Here is a 19,086-nt window from a genome sequence, read left to right on the forward strand (position 1 = left end):
AAACAAATCCAAAAAATGACAGCTGATTTTATTGAATTTAATATTGATTATTAAATTACTTTGATGCTCTATTGAGTGTTTTGGGTATTTTTATGAGATTTTGGGGTTGAGCTTGTTTTAAGAAATAGATGGCAGTTTTGTAATTTATAAGAAGTTAAAAACTTTTTTGTTATGTTGTAAATGAGTTTTGGGTGTGTTTTTAAAGTCTATTTTATATGGGGTATTTTTATAATTTGGGCCCCTATATTGGGTATAATAGTGAATCTCTCTAGAGTTTACTGATTCTCATGTCTAAGCACACATTATACATACGTATGCACATACTTCATATCATCACATGCTCTTTGTGGTGTAGGAGCGGTTGATACACAAATATATTTCAATAATAATTAGACTTTGCCATTGTTAGTAGAAAAGGCACGTGGCCAGATATAACCCACATTATTAATTTGCAAGTCTTGTTTAATTACTGTTTAAATGCCAGAACACGTATTTTATATACCAGAGATATGATCAGTAAATACGATATATGTAATAGTATTACTCAACTTCTCGTTTCATTAGTAATTTCTAAAGTGACAATATACCTAAACCCTAAATAAGAAGAAAGTTCCAAAGTCCAAGTTATTTATATTCCAAGGACTGCTTAATCAAACATTAAAAAACTCTTGAACTCAGAGGCAGAAGCCATCCACTGGTCTTGAATGTCAAGGTCTCCTCAGTCTTTTTAATTAAGGAAAATGAAGCACTCTATAGATTAATAGATTATTATGAAATCCGTTAAATAACGTGAAAAACACAAAAGGGAATGTATCTCCGGCTACAAGCACAACAAACCATTTGCCAAAAGTATCTTGGAAAAAAGATTGTGCTGAAGAAAGTGCTTACTTGAAAAGCGGAAGCAAGGGCAGCAAATTGACCTTCTCCTCATGCCAGCCAGACTAGCAATTTGTGTTTCACACAATAAACAATGGAAGCCAGGCCACTGGCCAGCCTTGAGCCTTTCAAATAAAACGCATCCGTACTGCACGCTAATGCATGCTAAACGTCTCTTAATGGCTTTTGCTTTGTGGAGGTATTAGTGTTAATTATAAACTAATAATCCACCACGTGGGTTAACTTTCCTCTGGTTAATGCAATTAGTTATATGTTCTTGGTGGACCTTCCAGCTCCATTTGATATCTTACATCTTGACTGTAATGTTGATCTGCAAAATTAGTGGGATTAGATTTGCAGTAATCACCCTCTATCAATCTTTTTAATTTTTAATCTCTGCGTCATTTTAATCATGGTTTAATTGTTACTTTAGTGTGCAAAAACCATAGGCTGCAGCAAGCAATTGCTGGTTTAACTTCACTTTAATGGGTGCAACTTGCAAGATTAAAAATTGGGACATGGCATCGGGATATCAAACTGGATCTTCTTTTTGTTTTCTTATAATTTGATATATCATCAGCTTTACATGGCTAAACCTACAAGGGGGTGAGTGGTATACAAATACATGTCCTGTCCACTACAATACTCATTTGGCCATTGCCCCAACTTACACTTCAAATGCCTCTCCCAAACTGTCAAACATATACACAAACAAACCACCAACTATCCCCTCATCTGATCACATAAATTCATTACCCCACTACTACGGTTCGGCCCTTCACAATTCTCTAGCCCTCAATCTCCGCTTCAGGTGCTCTAGTTTGCTACTCAGTCTCAGAGGCAACTCGCCAGAGGTCTCATCATGGTTTGAACCTTCTAATCGTTTCTGTTGTATTACATCATGACGCATTGGTTTAAACCGTGTCTGGAAAGCCCGGTATGAGAAATATGGTAGCAAAGTGCAAATGACGACGAGGAGGGTCACTAGCCAATACAGAGGACTGGGAGCACAGGCTTCCACAAGAACTTTGTGCGCTGTTGTGGAAACATTCGGTGAGACGGAACCGTATATCACCAAGAAAATATACCAGAAGGCGATACTTCCCCAGATGAAGAAGTGCTGGATCCAAGTGAAGTAATTGATGGAGAGTGCCATTTGGCAGTTTACAACCCACACTACGCAAGTGTACATTGTGACCCCTAGGACTTCATAGTCAACTACTTTACCATCTCTACGGAGAGCCTGGCCAACCATGGAATTGGTGGTGAAGAAGAATATAATTATGGAGCTCAAAACGCCATTAACCATCCAACCCAGTATGCGGGTCCAGCTGAAGAGGAGGTTCTCCACTCCCTCCAGATACAAGGAGGGATACTGTCAGCAGAACAAGAATGAACAATAAATAACTCTCGTAGCTCCAGAAAGCTTCAAGGACTATAATTGCTAACAGATATGAAGCACATGCTACTAGAGCTGATAATTGCTAACAGAACTCTTAAAATGGAATACCCTAATTACCAAACGCCAAGCTATATAGCAGTAACATGGAGAATATATCATGATTTTGCAGTCAACTGTCACCTTAGAGCTATAGCTTGTTCAGTATCCTTTACCCCCTGAATACCCATTCATTTTTCCTTATTAGTATATTAAGCTCTTCAAAAGAGAAAAACTGTATACCTTGAGGCATAGTCGTGCAGAAACATCCTGATCAAAAACACCAAGAGCAATCACAGGAAGTGATGTGAAGAAGACATTGTAGAATGACATGTACCAATCATTGTAAGCAGGTTGACCAGAGAAAGAAGCATGGGCCTCAAACCAAAACAGAGTAAACCCAAATGTAATGTTCTTGTAGAAGAAGTAGCATATCTGCATTAGCCAAAAAGAATAGAATGGCACCTATCAACAGGGCATGCATAAATTTGTTGATTCTTTGTTGCCTACGCCTCCAGACTATGCCAAACATATTACAAATTACAACGCAATTATATTGGCAATAATCCTGCTAATAAGAAGGAAACTGAAAGCCAGAAGATTAAAAAGAAACAATGATTGTCTACTTTGAAGGGGTGGCTTTGGTTCCTCAACTTATTGAGGGAAGAGCATTTTTATTTATTTCTTTTTAATTTTGCTTTTTGGTGACAACTATAAGAAACATGTTTTACCATCATTGATATGCGCCTGTAGCACCAGTGCCCATGTACAAGCAAGAGCCGCTCCAAAAAACGGAATTGAGCTATGGAAAAATCACTGGCCATTACCGCCTGTGTTTAGGAATCAAAGGGAATCAGATTCAGAAGCTGGGTGTAAAATATAATTTTTTTAATTTACATGTCTGAGAGCTGTCCGACCAAAAATCACAATAAACAACTATTGGTAAATAGTTTGATAGACAAATATATTCTCTATTCTCACGGCTTTCATAAGATGCCGAAAAATTAATTTCTCCACCAGCAGCAGATCAAATATATATTACTAACCACTGGGAAACAGACATACAACATGGAGACTAGCTTTAACTACTTTGACAGAAGTCTGGGCATATATGTCTTTTACAAGCAATATAAACATGTGAATATATTAAAAGAAAATAGAATACTAGAACAAGGATGCACTGAAGATGTTGAAGAATAGAAAAAATATGTATGTGAAATGCCACATTTGTGCAGCCCCAGAGGAGTTCGGAATGAAGGCATGCTATGTTGATTATTATTGGAAATCATGCAAAGGTGTACAAATCAGCTCAAAAATAGTCACCTGCATCCCTTCAACACCACTAATGCCAACTCCAATATCAGCTTCTTGAAGCATGCCAACGTCATTTGCACCATCACCAACAGAAAGTGTTATTTTACCTGTTCCAAGTTTTACCAATCTCGTAACCTGCACATATTTAATAGTTCTATCAGTTTATTTGATGCCAGCAGATAGCCATATGAAAAAACTTGGATAATTTGGATTGACATGCTCATGAGCAAGATACTTACAAGAGCTTTCTGTTTGGGTGTAGAACGGCAACATATAACAGAAGCACAATTAATTGCAAGCTCAAAAAACGATTTTTCCACATCCTTCTTGAGTGAAAATTCCAAGGACTTTCCATCAATTATTAAGCCAAATGACTTAGCTGGGCTAGAACTTTCTTTAGCTTGATTAATTTGCAAAACACCTTCTCCAATTTGCTTCCTTATGCTTTCAAGAGAAGCCTTATAACAATCAAGGTTTCAGAAATTACCTGAGGGAAAAAGAAAAATAACGGAAAAAGAGAATGTCATGGTTTTTTGCTTTAGGATTCTGTACCTTCTCAACTGCCTCTTTATTCCCTTGTTTCGACAAGGCATTTATATCTGGCAAATCAAGACTGATGACAATCTGTTTCATATCTTGTCTAAGTAAACTGCAAGCATACCTGTAAAATTTACAAAAACTATTAGTAACAAAAAATTTAAAATAACTACAATATGTAATTTGCAGAAAAACATAATCTATCATTAAAACTGCTGACATACCCTATGTTAACTGCAGTTTCCATCTTATCCCCAGTCAATACCCATATCTTTATCCCAGCCTGGGCAAGCTTGTTGATACATTCAGGAACCTGCGTCCCAGAGAACAGTATCAGTATGGAATTATTAATCTAGGAACGCAAACAATCCTTTATGAATATAAAAGTATGCTAAAGTTTTGTTATTCTGATATGAACTTCCAATTCACATCAGTATTGAATTGCACAGGGCTCTAAATTCAGGGAGGACACAATAACAATTATTGGGAATAAACTAATCCCGGTGAAAAGACTTATCACAAATGCTATCAAAATTTAATATTCACCCCCTTTTGCAGTTTGTCTTCAACAGCTGTAACACCAAGTAGAATTAAATCCGTTTCAATCTTATCAGCAACCCCATCCACCAATAAATCTCGACCTTCGGTGACAGAAGATTTGGCCTTCAGAAACTCCTTTTCCCATATTTTCAATTCTTCTTCACCGAGCTCGCGGTATGCAATCACCAAAGTTCGTAAACCTGCTTCAGCATATTTATGAATGTGCTCCTTGGTCTGATCCTCAAACTGCCGCCCAGCTTTTGCAAGCTTTTCAAAAATTACACTGGACATATGCAGATAAATGAAAATCATGGATTCAACAGACCCTACTGGCAACTTCAAACGGTGAACTGTAAGCATGAGAATTCAAGAGTCTAACCTGTCTGCACCCTTGCAAAGGAGCAAATATTTATTTTCTGGACTCCTTACAATTACCGACATTCTTTTCCGCGAACTACTGAACTCTAAGACTTGAAGAAGCTCGTATTCCCTGGGATATAGAAACTTAGTCACATTATGTATGTATGTATGAGCTCACACATATATATTGTACAAAGCATAGGTTGTAGTAAGTAACTAAAATAAGTAATTAGTAACATGTATGTATGAGCTGGCACATATATACGCATGCCGTAATTGTTATGGCCTTCCAGACGCTTAAAGACTACAAGGAGCCTGAATGTAAAAATAAACAGGTGACAGTACAGATGGAGCTAACCTGTCAACCTTTTTCCCAGTTTCAAAATCCAACTCATGCAATGATATGCTTGCTTGTGTCCTTTCGAAAAACTCAAAGCCAAGCTCCCTGGCAGCTATGACAAAAGCTGCTTCATCTGGCGATTCAGCTTCATAGGTAATTTCTCCTGATTTTTTATCGACAACTGGAATGGCTGTATGACACATTGCTAAAACCCGAAGGAATTTCTGTATTGTGTCTGAATGAGGTTCATTGACCCACTGGCCATTCATGATGCGTTCGTCTCTAAAGTTAAAACCCTTAACTGACTTTCCAGAGGCAACAACATCACTAGTATCTCCGAGTACATCAGATGATATGTCACCAGTTTTAGGCTGTCCATCCCTTCTCTTTGCCAGTGCCCTCTCCACTTCTGTCATACCATGGCCATAAGCAGTGCCTGCAATCGAGCATTTAATAAACTCCATGGAGTTACATGTCAATGTACCCGTTTTGTCAGAAAGTATCATATCAACCTGGCCAAGTTCCTCATTCAGATTAGACGTGCGTGCATGAGCTGGCCTATCTGTTTCCTCATAATACATATCCTGATCTTGGTTAATGAAAACACTCTGTAGTACCTTCACGATCTCTATTGATACATACAGAGATATTGGTATCAGATATCCATACAACATAAGGGCAGTCAAGAAATGGAAAAAAGCAGCAAGTGCTGGTCTTTTGGGGTCATAAAACACAGTGGTATGATCTGGACGAAGATACCACCTTCTATACTTTCCACCACTGATATCTCGTTTAGTGTCAATTCCGAAAAAGACAGATCCAACAAAGGCTATCACAACCAGAGTACTGAAAAGAATGTAGATTATCTTATCCATTTTCCTCTCAATTTTACTTCTCTTTGAAGGAGGATCTGTAGCATTCTGCATCACTTTCGTGTCGTGACCAGTAAACACAACAACACCATAGACATATTCAGTGTTTTTCAGCTTAGAGTCTCTTAAGAGCATCTGTTGTAAGGAAAGTGGGTAAGATTTGCCATCATAGTACAAAGTCCCAACAAATGAATACAGATTTTCATTCGGGTCCTCACACTTGATCACTGCTTTAAATTTTTCCAAGGAATTTTCATCCTGAAGATGGGATGTCGCCTCCAATGCATGCTTCAATTTTAAATTAGTTTCTCCATCAAGGTTCATAGTTTCAACATAGCAAATCCCATCCTCATAGCTCGATGAAAGCAAAAGCAGATCAGCAGGAAAGTACTCATCCTTGTGCACCTTCACAAGATCACCAACTCGGAGTTTCTTCCATCTGGTCTCGTAGAAAGTATAATTCCTACCATAAACTCTAACCTTTCGATTGTTTGCCTCAATATCCTGAAACCATTCAAGATATAGCCAACTTAATTAGGACAAACAAATAAATAAACATCAAAACATTAATTTGAAGGTATCCTAATAATGTTGCTCTTTCCAATTATGCTGCACCCATTTTGGATATAGACAGTAAGCATCAATACATACTAAAATGATGTACACAATCTCCATCGGTACAAATTCTCAAAAGACCGTTTGCAACAAATATGACTACAAAATGTAAGTTGTAACCTTCCCCGCAAAACATTAACAAAAATATACGTTGATTGTCCGATTAACTTTTACTCTTTCAAACTGCTGGCCCCCCTTGCCCACCCCAGCGGGAGAGAGTTACAATAGAGGACCATAATTCTAATGCAATTATACTCCAAATTCTTTACAGAGTTATTCAAAAATGACTAAATAAGCTTAAGCTATCGCTTGTAAAATCAACGGTGCAATGCATTGACATGTAGATAATTACCTGTTTTCTTCGCCTCCAATCTTCAACAGCTTCCTTAGCCATAGTAGCTCCAATCACCACTAACAAGGGCGCCAGAACACTAACAGCTTTAAAAGGCGCCAATGGACTAAATGAAACACAAGCTACAACAAGAAAGTATATATTTGCAACCCTCCTAAACTGCTCAAACAAAGACTTGGGAATAAAATTAGCTGCCGTATACTTGGTAGTCGAAACATAATTTCCCCTGTGTCTTAACTGAAGTGCGTCAGGATTATCAGGGTCATTACAATGCACAACCCTTGAGAACCCTCTTTCCCCAATTTGGGAATGACTATCATGGAAAGGAGATCGAATACATGAAAACGAATAGAGTTTGCTAAAATGTATCCCTCTCCTTGTCTTCCGCCCTTCCGTCATTTTTGCAAGGTTGCACCCTCAAACTCAGTCACTAAATTCTCCCTCACTCAAATTTCCATCCACATTCCCTTTCACTTTCCGGGAAAATCACCAACCAACCAAACAAGTCACACCTACTTCCCAAAACACAAAATTTCCACCATCCCGTAGTCAATATACCCGGAGTTAAGCAAACACATTGACCAATCAAACAAAATTCTCTACCAGTCTAGGCCAATGGAGTAGCAGATCATTAACACAATCTACCCAAATTTGACAAAACCATTGGAGGAGCTAAAAGATCATAACTTGAGCGACACATAAGAGCTTTGAATGCCTTGCGTAGCCAGAGACACAAAGTCGGTGAACAAAGTATATATCTTAAAGCTCCATTTTGATCCCACAGACTAATTATTTAAAAAAGAAAAAAAAGGCAAAAGTAAAGAAAGGCTGATGATTTTAACTTAAAACAAAGATTGCAAGTGCTACAGAGCTAAAACTAGGACGGGAATTTTAGGAAACCCTAGAAGAAGTTGTGTTTCAGAGAATTCCTTACTTCCATTTCCAGGCTGCAGAGATCTCTTTCTTGTGGTTGCTTGTTTGGTTTCAGCTAAAATGTAGAGAGAGTAAAATAAAAAAAGTGAGCTTTGTATGAGTAGTAGTTAGCTTTGCCGCTTTAGTAAGCAAAAGCTGGGGACATGGAGGGGAAAGAGATCTATATATTTTATATATAGGTAAAATAGGAGTCGAAGCAGGTGATCATGGCCGTACACAGAGTGTAATGTAGTGATTGAGTGAGACTCGAGTCTCTCGAGTCTGTAGACGATGAAACATGACGTGAGGCAGATGAAGATCGTTCTCAATCTTTGCCGCACACGTGGCTGATTGAGCCGCTGGGTCCTTCCCCCTTTGACCGCTCCCCTTCCCCTTCCCCTCGCAAAAGCAAACAAAACAATTCCTTGTCCTCCTTTTTCCTTTTACTCTTTAATTATTTCACTTTGGGAAAGAAAAAAAATATTACAAAAAAATTTATGCTGACAAACGGACGAAGAAGAAAAAAACGAAAAAGGAAAGGGCGCCTTGGACGACGTCGTTTTCTCTTGAAACAGTTATTTTAAGCACATTTTGTTTTGTTCCATGGTTTCATGGTTTCACCTGCACAACTGCACAAAATTTAAAGCTTGACTTGACACGGTTTTCCTTGTGTCCTTCCCCCATGGTGTTCTCAATCTCAACTTCTGGTCCAAAATTTAAAATTAAATAAAGGTGAGGGATCTGCCTAGTCATCTATTTGTCTACGAGCTTGCAGCTTAATTATATATGCGTGGAACAACAAAAACTTATGCTTAAATAATCAATTTTAAGAAATTAAACTTCCCTTATTGTTCAGATGCTCATGGCTCAAGTCGTTAATAATATTCACTTATACACTCGAATTTCATATGTGCTCAGTGATTTCAATAGATGATGAATTGATTATATGAATTAGTTGAGAATGTGTCAAGCTCTAATATATAATTAGAAGAGTTAATCGTTTTATTAGTTCATGAACTTAGAAAAGATTTGCATTTAAGTCCCTCAATTTCTAAATTTGTTTTTGTGATCCTTCAACTTCAGTTTCGTTATGATAAATAGTCATGCCATCAATTTTGTTAACTTTTCTGTTAAATAAATAGCAAAATGATATTTTTGTATTAAATTGATTAAAATATGAATTAAAAAAACTAAACAATTAAAATTAAACTCTCTCTCTCTCTCTCTCCTCCTATATCCCGATTTCTACTCCCCAAACTTGAATTTTATTTTTTTTTGGTTTTCTATCTGACGTTCTTTTATTGTTATTTTAAAGATATAATTTGTATTCATCTTTTTTGTTTTAATATAAAAATACCATTTTACCCATACATTTAACAGAAAAAGTTAACAAAATTGATAGCATGACCATTTGTCCTAACGAAAGTGAAGTTAAAGGCCACAAGAATGATTTTGAAAATTGAAGGACTCAAATGCAAATTAAATCTAAATTTAAAAATTAATAAAATAATTAACCCTAATTAGAAAATAAAAAAGGTTGTTAAGTTTAACTTAAGTCTCAAGTCTTATCGGTTCCCTCTTTAAAGGCTTGAAGCCTTGGGGGCCATGGCTCATGGTGGGAAAATGGAAATCTCACCTTGAGACAGGTGGCTCGAGTGACAGCGGGTAGACCCGAGTAGGTTCTGGTCCGGCCGACAAGACAAGAGAGTGGCATGGTGGGACCCTCAAAGCCTTAGGACGTATAAATTTTAAAGCCGGATTCCAACACTGTGCCACGTGCAATTTGGGCTCCATTTCATGTCATTGTTGCCGTCGGCCCACCATCTCCACCTCCATGCACATGCACCCATCTCATCTCACTCTCTCCCCCATACATCCATGCATTGCCGCCACTCTTGTCTTGTGTACAAAGCCATTGGCCCACCTAATTAAAGGTGCCAATTCAATCCCACGTCCTCAATTATTATACATCTTTAATGATTGTTAAGATACACTCTCATACACGTGTCAAAAATACATGTGTGCTCGTTTTGGGCCGAAATTATTGGTTGCTGCTGAAATACCGTCTCGTGATGTAGCCAAATTCGCTTATTACATGTTACGTCGTGCATTAATAATATCACGTGACGGTGTTTTGCTCTCTCAGTTGAACCCAAAAGCTTCCTCAAATGAAGGCTTGGTCAAAATGCCGCATCAAGCCCATCTTAACTATTTTGGTTAGGAAAGTAATTTCGACTGTAGTCAAGGCTCAACCCATTGAAATCGGGTGTGTTAAGAACAATTTGGCCCAAGCCCAATATCGTCAATTGGGTTGAATAAGGCACCACAGCGGACGGGCCTCATCAGATCCTTCTGTTCTAAAGCCAGCGAATCATGCACTGTCTCTCCCGTGACCCAAATTTAGGGCTCTCTAGTCAGGGGCTGCGATCACGATAAATACCCGATACTTGCAATTTCCCTCCGATACATTGACTATTTGACTAAAATCTCGAAGCGGGGCCCACCCCATTTTGCAATCACGGTTGGCCTGGCCTGGCCTCTCCGCCTGTGAAAATATATTTGATTTTGATTTTCCCCACAAAATTGAAGGCAGAAAAAGGGGCTTTCCTTTTACCTGTTGTATTTATTTAGTTATTTTAATTTCGTTTAAAAAACAGAAATTATTTATAGAAAAAAAATAAAAAATGGTGAGAGATTCGATCTGAGGACCTAAGCCTGAGCGACAGTTGGATATAGAGAGGTGGAGAGAGAGAGAGAGAGAGAGAGAGAGAGAGAGATAGAATAAGAGAGACAATCGGGGGACTCCAATCGATGAGCAATTTGAGCTGAATCGACGTCGTTTTGTGGGGGAGGGGCAGGGCTTCTCATTTTGTCTGAATCTTTGTCAGAACAACTCAGATTCAGTTCTGGACCTTCTGGTTCGTCCACTTTCACGACGATACACAACGAGTTCCACTTTGCTGGCGAAACCCTACGTCCGTACGTACTCGGTACTCCCGCTGATAATTCTTCAGGTTCATCATCCGCCCGCCCCACTTAAAGCAATTGAATTTAGCGGATTTTTTTTCGTCAAGTTCATAACTTTGTTTAGCAGCAATTAAAAAGTGTTATTTTTTCTGTTGTTTTGCTTAATTCATTTCATTTCTTCATGTTTACATTAAAATCTAATATTCTGGTTTGGTGGAGCTGACAAATGGGTAACTGGAATTCAGTTTGATGATTTCTTATGGTTCTGAGGTGGCAAGTTTTAAATTTGAATGTGTAGTGTTGCTAATTTGATTGTAAAAATGTGGAAATTTAGAATGGTAGATTGTAGCATCGCAATTTTAATCCCCCGCCCCCGCCCTCTTCTGTCTTAAAAATCCAAGTTGTGATGAATTGTTGCAAGGAAGGTTTATTTTCTACTTCTCTAATCAGTAAATTGTTGCATAGAAGCATGACTGTAAGGAAGTGGGAATTGTTCAGAAACTGATCAAACAAGAGCTCTTGTAAGATGGTTTTTTTTTTTTTCTGGACACAATTTTAAGTAGATTTGTACTTTCCAATACAATCGGCCCTTTAAGATCCAGAAAGCAAGTGCGGTCACCCATTACTGAGCTAAGATTAATTTTTGGACTGTGTTTGGTGTTCACTAAACCCATTGGTGGGTTAAGTTAAGTTTATTGGAATTTTATTTGTTATGATTTATATGAGTAATGTCATGGCCTCATGTTTGATAATTTTCCTTATTTCTGCCAAAATAATAATCTGGATCGCTGAAGTAGTCATTTCTGGCTTTCTTTCTTGCGTTAATATGGCTAACTTGTGCCTCTTTGATTTTGTAGGAATTGTTTCTTATTTTTTCCTAAGACATCAATCATTGCCATCAGCGTGCACCTTATATGATAAACACTCAAGTTGGTCTTGTGAGAATAGTGGGCAGTTCAAAGTCGGGCAGCGTTAGTCTGCACTGTTGATGACGTTACTTGATATGGCTTTGTGCTCTCAGTGCTAATTCCTTCTAAAAGTGCTTCAGATTGATACCTTTCTTTTGTCTTACAGATTCCTGCTTAATTGAATGGTAGCAAGTTCTATCCAGAATTCTTGTCAGTGTATGTAATTATATTATCGCCTATTGTATAACTAGCTAGTGCTGTTTTAGGGTTCCTGAAATTAATTAGGCCATAAATGGAAGCATTTGGTGAAAGAATTATCTGAATGGAGTTACTGGATGAACACGCAATTTTGTGTTGAACCAAGGGAAAATGCTATCAAATTGGAATCCCTGTATTAATTTGATGCTTATTTCCTTTGGGTACACTTTATTCATGTTCTTTGGGATATCCAGAAGTAAAGAGGGTTTCAACAGTGTGATATAAGAAGAAAGCATGGAGTATGTATCAGACAAAAGATTTCCTCTGGATGCAAAAGATTATAAGTTATATGAAGAAGTCGGTGAAGGTGTTAGTGCTTCTGTGTACAGGGCACTCTGTATACCACTTAATGAGATAGTTGCTATCAAGGTTCTTGATCTGGAAAAATGCAATAATGACCTGGTATGTGGACTACTCTCTTTTGTAATTCACAATTTATCTGTCGAGTTTATTTTTTAATGCACCTAAATGGTGCTAATATTTGGTTTGTCTTGTTCACTTGGGTTCTATGTCTTAACATATTTGGACTAATTGAAATCTATGCATGTATTGCATACTATTTTGAGAAGGAATCCCATCACATCATGGATGACTTCAGTAGTTTATGGGAGAGTTATTCTTCATTATTTTCATGTTGAATGTGCTCTTAAAGTTTGGGTACAACTGTGAGGCATTTATAAGAGGATTTATCTGAGAAAAAAATTAGTTTCTGATTACAACACTTTTAAGTTCATCATACGTATTCAAATGCCCTCCAAGAACATTTTCTGTATAATTGACTGATTTGTTGTCTTGAAGCTGTTGATGGGATGATTTAAGTATAAATTTGAAGTACCATGTAAAATTGTATCTTTCTTGTCAAATTATGCAGGATGGTATCCGGAGGGAGGTACATACGATGACTTTGATTAATCACCAAAATTTATTACGAGCACATTGTTCGTTCACTGCTGGCCACAGCCTTTGGGTCGTGATGCCATATATGGCTGGGGGATCCTGCCTGCATATAATGAAATCTGCATATCCTGAAGGTTTTGAAGAGCCTGTTATTGCGACTTTATTGCATGAGGTTCTAAAAGCTCTTGTATATCTACATGCTCATGGCCACATCCATAGAGACGTGAAGGTATCATACTCGGCTTGTTGATCCTATCATCTTACCATCAATTTTTGTGTATATTCGTGTACTTCAGGGATATTTAGTTGTTTATTGTCTTGATTATGTAATAATGTGACGTTGACTTTTCTAGAGAACGAATGAAATTTGTATCCTTGGAACAAAGGGTTCCTGTTCAATACATGGGAAATTTATTTGTTTGCTTTTGAAGAGATTAATTGTATGCCTTGTGATATATTGTTAAATCTTTGTACAAAACCTCTTACAGGTGTGCATAGGCCTACATGTGTGTGTCCTCTGTATGTGACAAGCTTGCGTTCAGTTTGCTTTATATTTCTTAGGATGCTGTTATTTATGTCTTTTTATGTTGAAGGATGGTCTGCACTAAGGTTTTTTTAATAATCGAGAGACGCACTTGTTTTCTTATTCATGTTCCTAACTTCCATTTTCAGGCTGGGAATATTTTAATTGACTCTAATGGTGCAGTCAAGTTAGGTGACTTTGGAGTGTCAGCATGCATGTTTGATACTGGAGATAGACAGCGTACCAGAAATACTTTTGTTGGAACTCCGTGCTGGTATTTTCTCAATCTTTTCCTTCAGACTTACATATGATGATCTAATATTAAAGATCCTGTTGCCACTGTTGATTCACTTAAGGCAACTGAAGTTCTACATATGTTAAAATACTATATTTTTCTCTTTTCCTCAGGATGGCTCCTGAAGTTATGCAGCAATTGCATGGCTATGACTTCAAGTGAGTGGGTTGCTTAGCCGATATCTGACTTTCTTTGTTCTCTTTTTTCACTTGTTTCTCTACTGCAATGTATTTTTGGTTGAAGACTTGAAGTTTCTTATCTTATGTTTTTCCTTTTTCTCCATGAACAGAGCAGACATCTGGTCATTTGGAATAACAGCACTTGAGCTTGCTCATGGCCATGCCCCATTTTCCAAGTATCCACCCATGAAAGTAAATATCTTGATTTTTTGATATTTAATGAAATCTTCCTGCTAGAAGTGTTTCAGTGGTGCTTATAATGAGAATGTACAACTTTTCGCTTCACTTTTCCACCCTTATTGCAGGTTTTGCTGATGACTTTACAAAATGCACCCCCAGGCCTTGACTATGAAAGAGACAAGAGATTTTCAAAGGTTTGTGTTGGCCAGTTGAAACTCACATCTTCCATTTTCAAATTTAATTCATGAAGTGCTACATTTTCCAGTCTTTCAAAGAGATGGTAGCTGCTTGCTTAGTGAAGGATCCAAAGAAACGTCCAACTTCAGAGAAGCTTTTGAAGCACCATTTTTTCAAACATGCACGACCAGTTGATTATCTGGCTCGTACTATTCTTGATGGCCTTTCTCCGTTAGGTGATCGTTTTAGGATGCTGAAGGTCTTGCGCTACTCTCAGACTCTCTTCTCTGCTTGATTATTTAGTTGTGATGTGTGGCATAATTTCAGCTTCATTTTTTACTTGTTATGTTTTAGGCAAAAGAAGCTGATCTCCTTGTGCAGAATAAGGCTCTGTATGGGGATAAAGAACATTTATCGCAGGTGAGAGTTGTGTACAAAATTATATAAATATGGTTAGGTGTTTTCTTGTAGTCTAGATTGGTCTTATGGGCTTCAGCATTTCAAGTTTTCCCTCCACATTCTAGTCTTTAGCACTTTAGTGTTTAAAAGGTCTAAATGAGTACATATTATTTAGTTACTCAGAAAGTCACAGATATGAGTCCATCGCCCTCTTTAAGGGCCATAACATTTATATTTTATGAACAGGTAGCTTATGTCTAATACTGCAAACGAATGGAACATAATAGGGCCTTCGGTTAAGTTTGTATTCTTCGTCATAGTCAAATTTGTCTCTGTGTGCATGCATTATAATGTGTAATCAAACCATCTTCCTCAATATTTAAGATCATTATTCCTGGAGTTTGGGTAGCCGAATATCAACACTATCCTGATATAATTGTACTCACTTGCAGCAAGAGTATATCCGAGGAATCAGTGCCTGGAATTTCAACCTTGAGGATTTAAAAAATCAAGCTGCCCTTGTAAGTCATGTGAATTTCTAGCCTATGCATACTTCATTATTTTTAATTTCTTAAGAAAATTGTTTTATTTGTCAATGGAATGTTCATTTATCATTATTGTTTTTATATTATTTCTGACACAGTGTTGCCTGCAGATTCAGGAAGATGGCATGCCCAATGCATCAAGTAAGAAGCAAAATGAGAAGGATGAAGATGTTAGTTTTCCAGCTGAGGGGGCAGCTATTGAAATGGAAAACCAACCAAATGCTGGACCTGATCAGGAGGTATGGGAACTACTGTGAAAAATAATATCTGTATTGATTTATTTTAATCTCCCTTGTCTCTCAGATATTCAATTTATGAAGTTCTAATTATTCTTTTGTGTTTGGCATCTGCCTTTTTTAGGATGGTTTCAACGATCTTCATGATTTGGACAGCTCACTTGCTTCATTTCCTATTAAACCTCTTCAAGCACTTAAGTATGACTGCTTTCCCTTTTTAGTCATATTTTCCACTGATAACACAAAAACTGATTTTGTGGGCAGGGAAAATAGTTGTCTAAGATTTATCATTCTGCAACAGATTTTGTATTGCAGTCTGAAATTATTATACAGTATATTAAGATGTTTGCTGCAAGTTATTGCATTTTATGTAATATGGGATTTCCCAAAATTTATTGAGATACTTTGTGTTTATTTGGAGTAAATTTATTTAGCATTTTCATTTTCCTTGGGGCTGTAATTGCTCCCTTTTTTAGAAACTTCATGTTTTGAATGTAAAAGCTGTTTTCATGTTTGCTTGGCTGTTTGAACATTTAAAATTTCATTTAATTTAAAAAATATATATTATTTATGTAATAAATTATGTTTTCTGATGCAGAGGCTGTTTTGATGTTTGTGAGGATGATGAGAGTGCGACTAGTCCTAGAACCATTGTTCAAGAAAATGGAAGAAGCGAGGGTGAGACTTCAGGTCAAAGTAGTTATTTACCACGTCATGTCATTCCCGAGCCTAAAAAATTTTTGAGTGGTTCAGTACTACTGGATAGTGTGCTTTCTCCTAAAAAGGTTATTGGTGATGGGGAGAGGTAAGCTTTCTTCAGGATTAAGTTTTTTGGTTTGTTTATTATGCTAGGTTCTCTAGAATAACCTCTTCGGTAGAATGCTCTATTGTTCTTTCCCTTTTTTCAACCAGAAGAAAGTGAGCTTTGCCTCTCCCCTTCAATGTATCAAGCATTGTTTGCATGCTCATGCTATCTCTGACTGAATGAAACGAAAGCTCCTTGAATTCCATATGTAGTTACTTCTTGTTTTATATAACTGCATACATGATATTTTGAAGGGATCATCTACAATTAAAACATCAACCTGAGCGGAACTATAGTGGTCCATTGTTGTATCGCCAGAAGGGTCATGCCAATAACCCTGCTTCTGGTTTGTCTTCTGTGGTTCTGTGCTTCTCATTTATTGCCTGAGTCTAATTTCTGATGCCATCACCTATTTGTCCTTATTTAAAGCAATTATGGTATTGCATTTATTTATGCAGCTGAGGATATGTCTGAAGGAGCAGTTGTCCAACGTAAGGGGCGCTTCAAGGTCACTTCAGCGGATCTCAGTCCCAAGGTACATCTGAATAAAGAATTTATCATCGCTATGTGCTCAGCTTGTGGTGAACACAAGGGCAGAGCCGTTAATCTGATATCTTGAAGAATTTTTATTCTCTTTTACCAGTTTGCTTATGCTGTAGCTACCACTTGTAAATTTTTATCTTTATGAGGCCTGGTTATTGGAAATTGGTTTGCAAAATTGATTGAATTGTGGGTTAGTAACATATATACTTTAGAATGTTCTCTGTTATTCATCAGAAGTTTGGCTCTCAAGAATGCAATTGCATTTTGTTTGACCCATCTACTGGTTTCAGTTTTTCATCATATTTTTGCTCAGCACCCATTGGGGTTTTATGTCTACTTTGTGAATTTTGAATCTAACTCTTAATTCTCCTCCTAGTTTCGTATATGCTCAATAGCTAGCTGCATTAAATTTGTATTTTTATGATGTTTCACTTCATAAAACAGTAGGGGTGCAACTTTTATCTTTTAGGCAATGGCCTTATAACCATTGCCATTCCAATCTATTTTCCAGGGTCCTTCGAACTGCTTTTTTGGTCCTGCTTGTGGAGGTTCAACTAGTCCAGCAACCACAAACCTTCCAGCTGCCACTGTTCTCCCATCATTACAATGCATTCTGCAGCAAAACAGCTTGCAAAGGGTATGTGCCAGTTTCTATTTCTTACCCAATTTTGTAGAGGAGATATTATGTCTCAATTTTCTGTTTTCCTCATTTGACAGGAAGAAATAGTTAAATTGATCAAATATACGGAACAGATCTCTGGTAATTTCCCAAACTTTTCATCTCACATTTTTGGCCTTTAACTGTGTCTGCAAATTTTTGTTGGGTTTGATACATTCAGCTTCACACAGGAACACAAGGGGAGTGCACTGATGCAAGCAGCAGTGATCTTTTGCAGGTAAAGATTGGGTTTAGTTACCTATAACATATAAGCCATTTTTCGAAATCATATTGGTTGTACATGAAATGACTTTATAATACAACTTGAATGAGGGGAATAGAAATAGTAGGGTTTGTTTCCACCCATCCTCAGAAGTGACCGGTAATATTGTTGCTTGATGAGTCGTTATTAATTGAAAATGCTTATAAGCTACAATAGTTTTCTCCCCATTCTAGTGGTAGTTTGTGTTACATCTGATTCTTGAAAGTAATTTGCTCTTATGGACTTTAAGCTTGAACTAGATTTTGACAATGCCACGTCATATTTGACGCAGATGCCTCTGGCCTCTGGGAGGGAGAGAGAATTACAGTCTCTGGTGATTCATCTGCAACAGAGGTATATGAGTAATTAAGTTTTTTTTGGTGATGTAATTTTGGATCTTCTTATCAACGTTCTACTTATACTCCATCTGTAATGTCAGTGTCGGGAATCTCGTTGAACAATTGCAAAGACAGAAGTTGAAAAATGCCCAGGTTTGTGTATTTATCTGAATGGCTTTTGTTGAAGTTTTTACATTCTAGGGAGAAAAGAAATATATTTTTGGGTTATCTGTAATCAGAATGTTTCTTGTAAGTGATCAGAAGATGTCTTCTCGTACTTTTGCAGTTAGAAAGACAATTGAAAGTTATGACCAACAAAGACGAAAATATTAGAAACGGAAGTGAAGGATAATGGCAATGTCATGTCTGCAGTCTACCATTGTCAACTATACAATATCTTCGGCGGAACAATAGAAAACGTTGCTGAAAGAAGATGAAGTGTGACGGCGGTGTTGTGGCCACCGCTTGATGATTTCGTTGGTGCTTTGATGGTATGTGGAGTCTGCAATAGGAGCAATTTTCTTCCTCTTCTTTCTTTTGTTGTACTCGTAGTGTACCATATGTGTGACTGTGTGTTAGTGCAGACGTTCAAATTTTGAGAATGCTATTCCTTGAATCCCGTTGTGTAACATGTAATTTATTGAACTCATATTGTAATTATAATTCATATTAGTTCAATTCTCTCTTTTTCTGTTCGACCAAAAAAAAAGGCTCTCTTCATAGTCGTGCCTTCTACCCGTTAAGGGTTGCACGTGCAACT

At 37.3% G+C, this 19,086-nt stretch overlaps 2 protein-coding genes across 3 annotated transcripts; one reads left to right on the forward strand and one right to left on the reverse strand.

Annotated features, from left to right (window-relative positions):
• On the reverse strand, nt 1,404-8,474 carry LOC18782426 (probable phospholipid-transporting ATPase 8). Its single transcript, XM_007217078.2, has 11 exons — nt 7,245-8,474; nt 5,424-6,781; nt 5,085-5,195; nt 4,712-4,988; nt 4,390-4,478; nt 4,181-4,289; nt 3,868-4,086; nt 3,638-3,763; nt 3,046-3,144; nt 2,558-2,749; nt 1,404-2,251 (listed from the first exon to the last, which is right to left on the reverse strand). The coding sequence occupies exons 1-11, from the start codon at nt 7,641-7,643 to the stop codon at nt 1,655-1,657; spliced, it is 3,576 nt and encodes a 1,191-aa protein (XP_007217140.1). The 5' UTR covers nt 7,644-8,474; the 3' UTR covers nt 1,404-1,654.
• LOC18783780 (serine/threonine-protein kinase BLUS1) lies at nt 10,821-19,035 on the forward strand. 2 transcript variants are annotated; one of them, XM_007217558.2, is made up of 22 exons: nt 10,823-11,170; nt 11,981-12,216; nt 12,298-12,691; nt 13,161-13,415; nt 13,859-13,983; nt 14,118-14,162; nt 14,294-14,375; nt 14,489-14,557; nt 14,629-14,799; nt 14,895-14,960; nt 15,392-15,460; nt 15,595-15,723; nt 15,845-15,918; nt 16,319-16,525; nt 16,780-16,871; nt 16,984-17,060; nt 17,580-17,705; nt 17,786-17,828; nt 17,918-17,964; nt 18,281-18,342; nt 18,428-18,479; nt 18,613-19,011. In XM_007217558.2, exons 3-22 carry the CDS (start codon nt 12,524-12,526, stop codon nt 18,676-18,678), a joined length of 2,025 nt encoding a protein of 674 aa, XP_007217620.2. In that variant the 5' UTR covers nt 10,823-11,170; nt 11,981-12,216; nt 12,298-12,523; the 3' UTR covers nt 18,679-19,011. The 2 variants fall into 2 exon arrangements, with proteins under 2 accessions (XP_020414923.1, XP_007217620.2); XM_020559334.1 differs by lacking the exon at nt 16,780-16,871 and having other exon boundaries at nt 10,821-11,170; nt 11,981-12,691; nt 16,319-16,398; nt 18,613-19,035.

The sequence above is a fragment of the Prunus persica genome, chromosome G3 (assembly GCF_000346465.2).
Source record: "Prunus persica cultivar Lovell chromosome G3, Prunus_persica_NCBIv2, whole genome shotgun sequence".
In the NCBI taxonomy this organism is placed as follows: Eukaryota; Viridiplantae; Streptophyta; class Magnoliopsida; order Rosales; family Rosaceae; genus Prunus; species Prunus persica.

What these genes read in the sequence shown, in the direction of transcription:
- LOC18782426 (XM_007217078.2), bottom strand. Translation starts at nt 7,643, where the DNA reads ATGACGGAAGGGCGGAAGACAAGGAGAGGGATACATTTTAGCAAACTC. An exon ending in GAAACTGCAGTTAACATAGG is followed by an intron (nt 4,290 to 4,389) that starts GTATGTCAGCAG and finishes TAAATTTTACAG; the next exon opens with GTATGCTTGCAGTTTACTTA. An exon ending in GTGGTGTTGAAGGGATGCAG is followed by an intron (nt 3,145 to 3,637) that starts GTGACTATTTTT and finishes TCCTAAACACAG; the next exon opens with GCGGTAATGGCCAGTGATTT.
- LOC18783780 (XM_007217558.2), top strand. Translation starts at nt 12,524, where the DNA reads ATGGAGTATGTATCAGACAAAAGATTTCCTCTGGATGCAAAAGATTAT. An exon ending in TTTGTTGGAACTCCGTGCTG is followed by an intron (nt 13,984 to 14,117) that starts GTATTTTCTCAA and finishes TCTTTTCCTCAG; the next exon opens with GATGGCTCCTGAAGTTATGC. An exon ending in TGCCAATAACCCTGCTTCTG is followed by an intron (nt 16,872 to 16,983) that starts GTTTGTCTTCTG and finishes TTATTTATGCAG; the next exon opens with CTGAGGATATGTCTGAAGGA.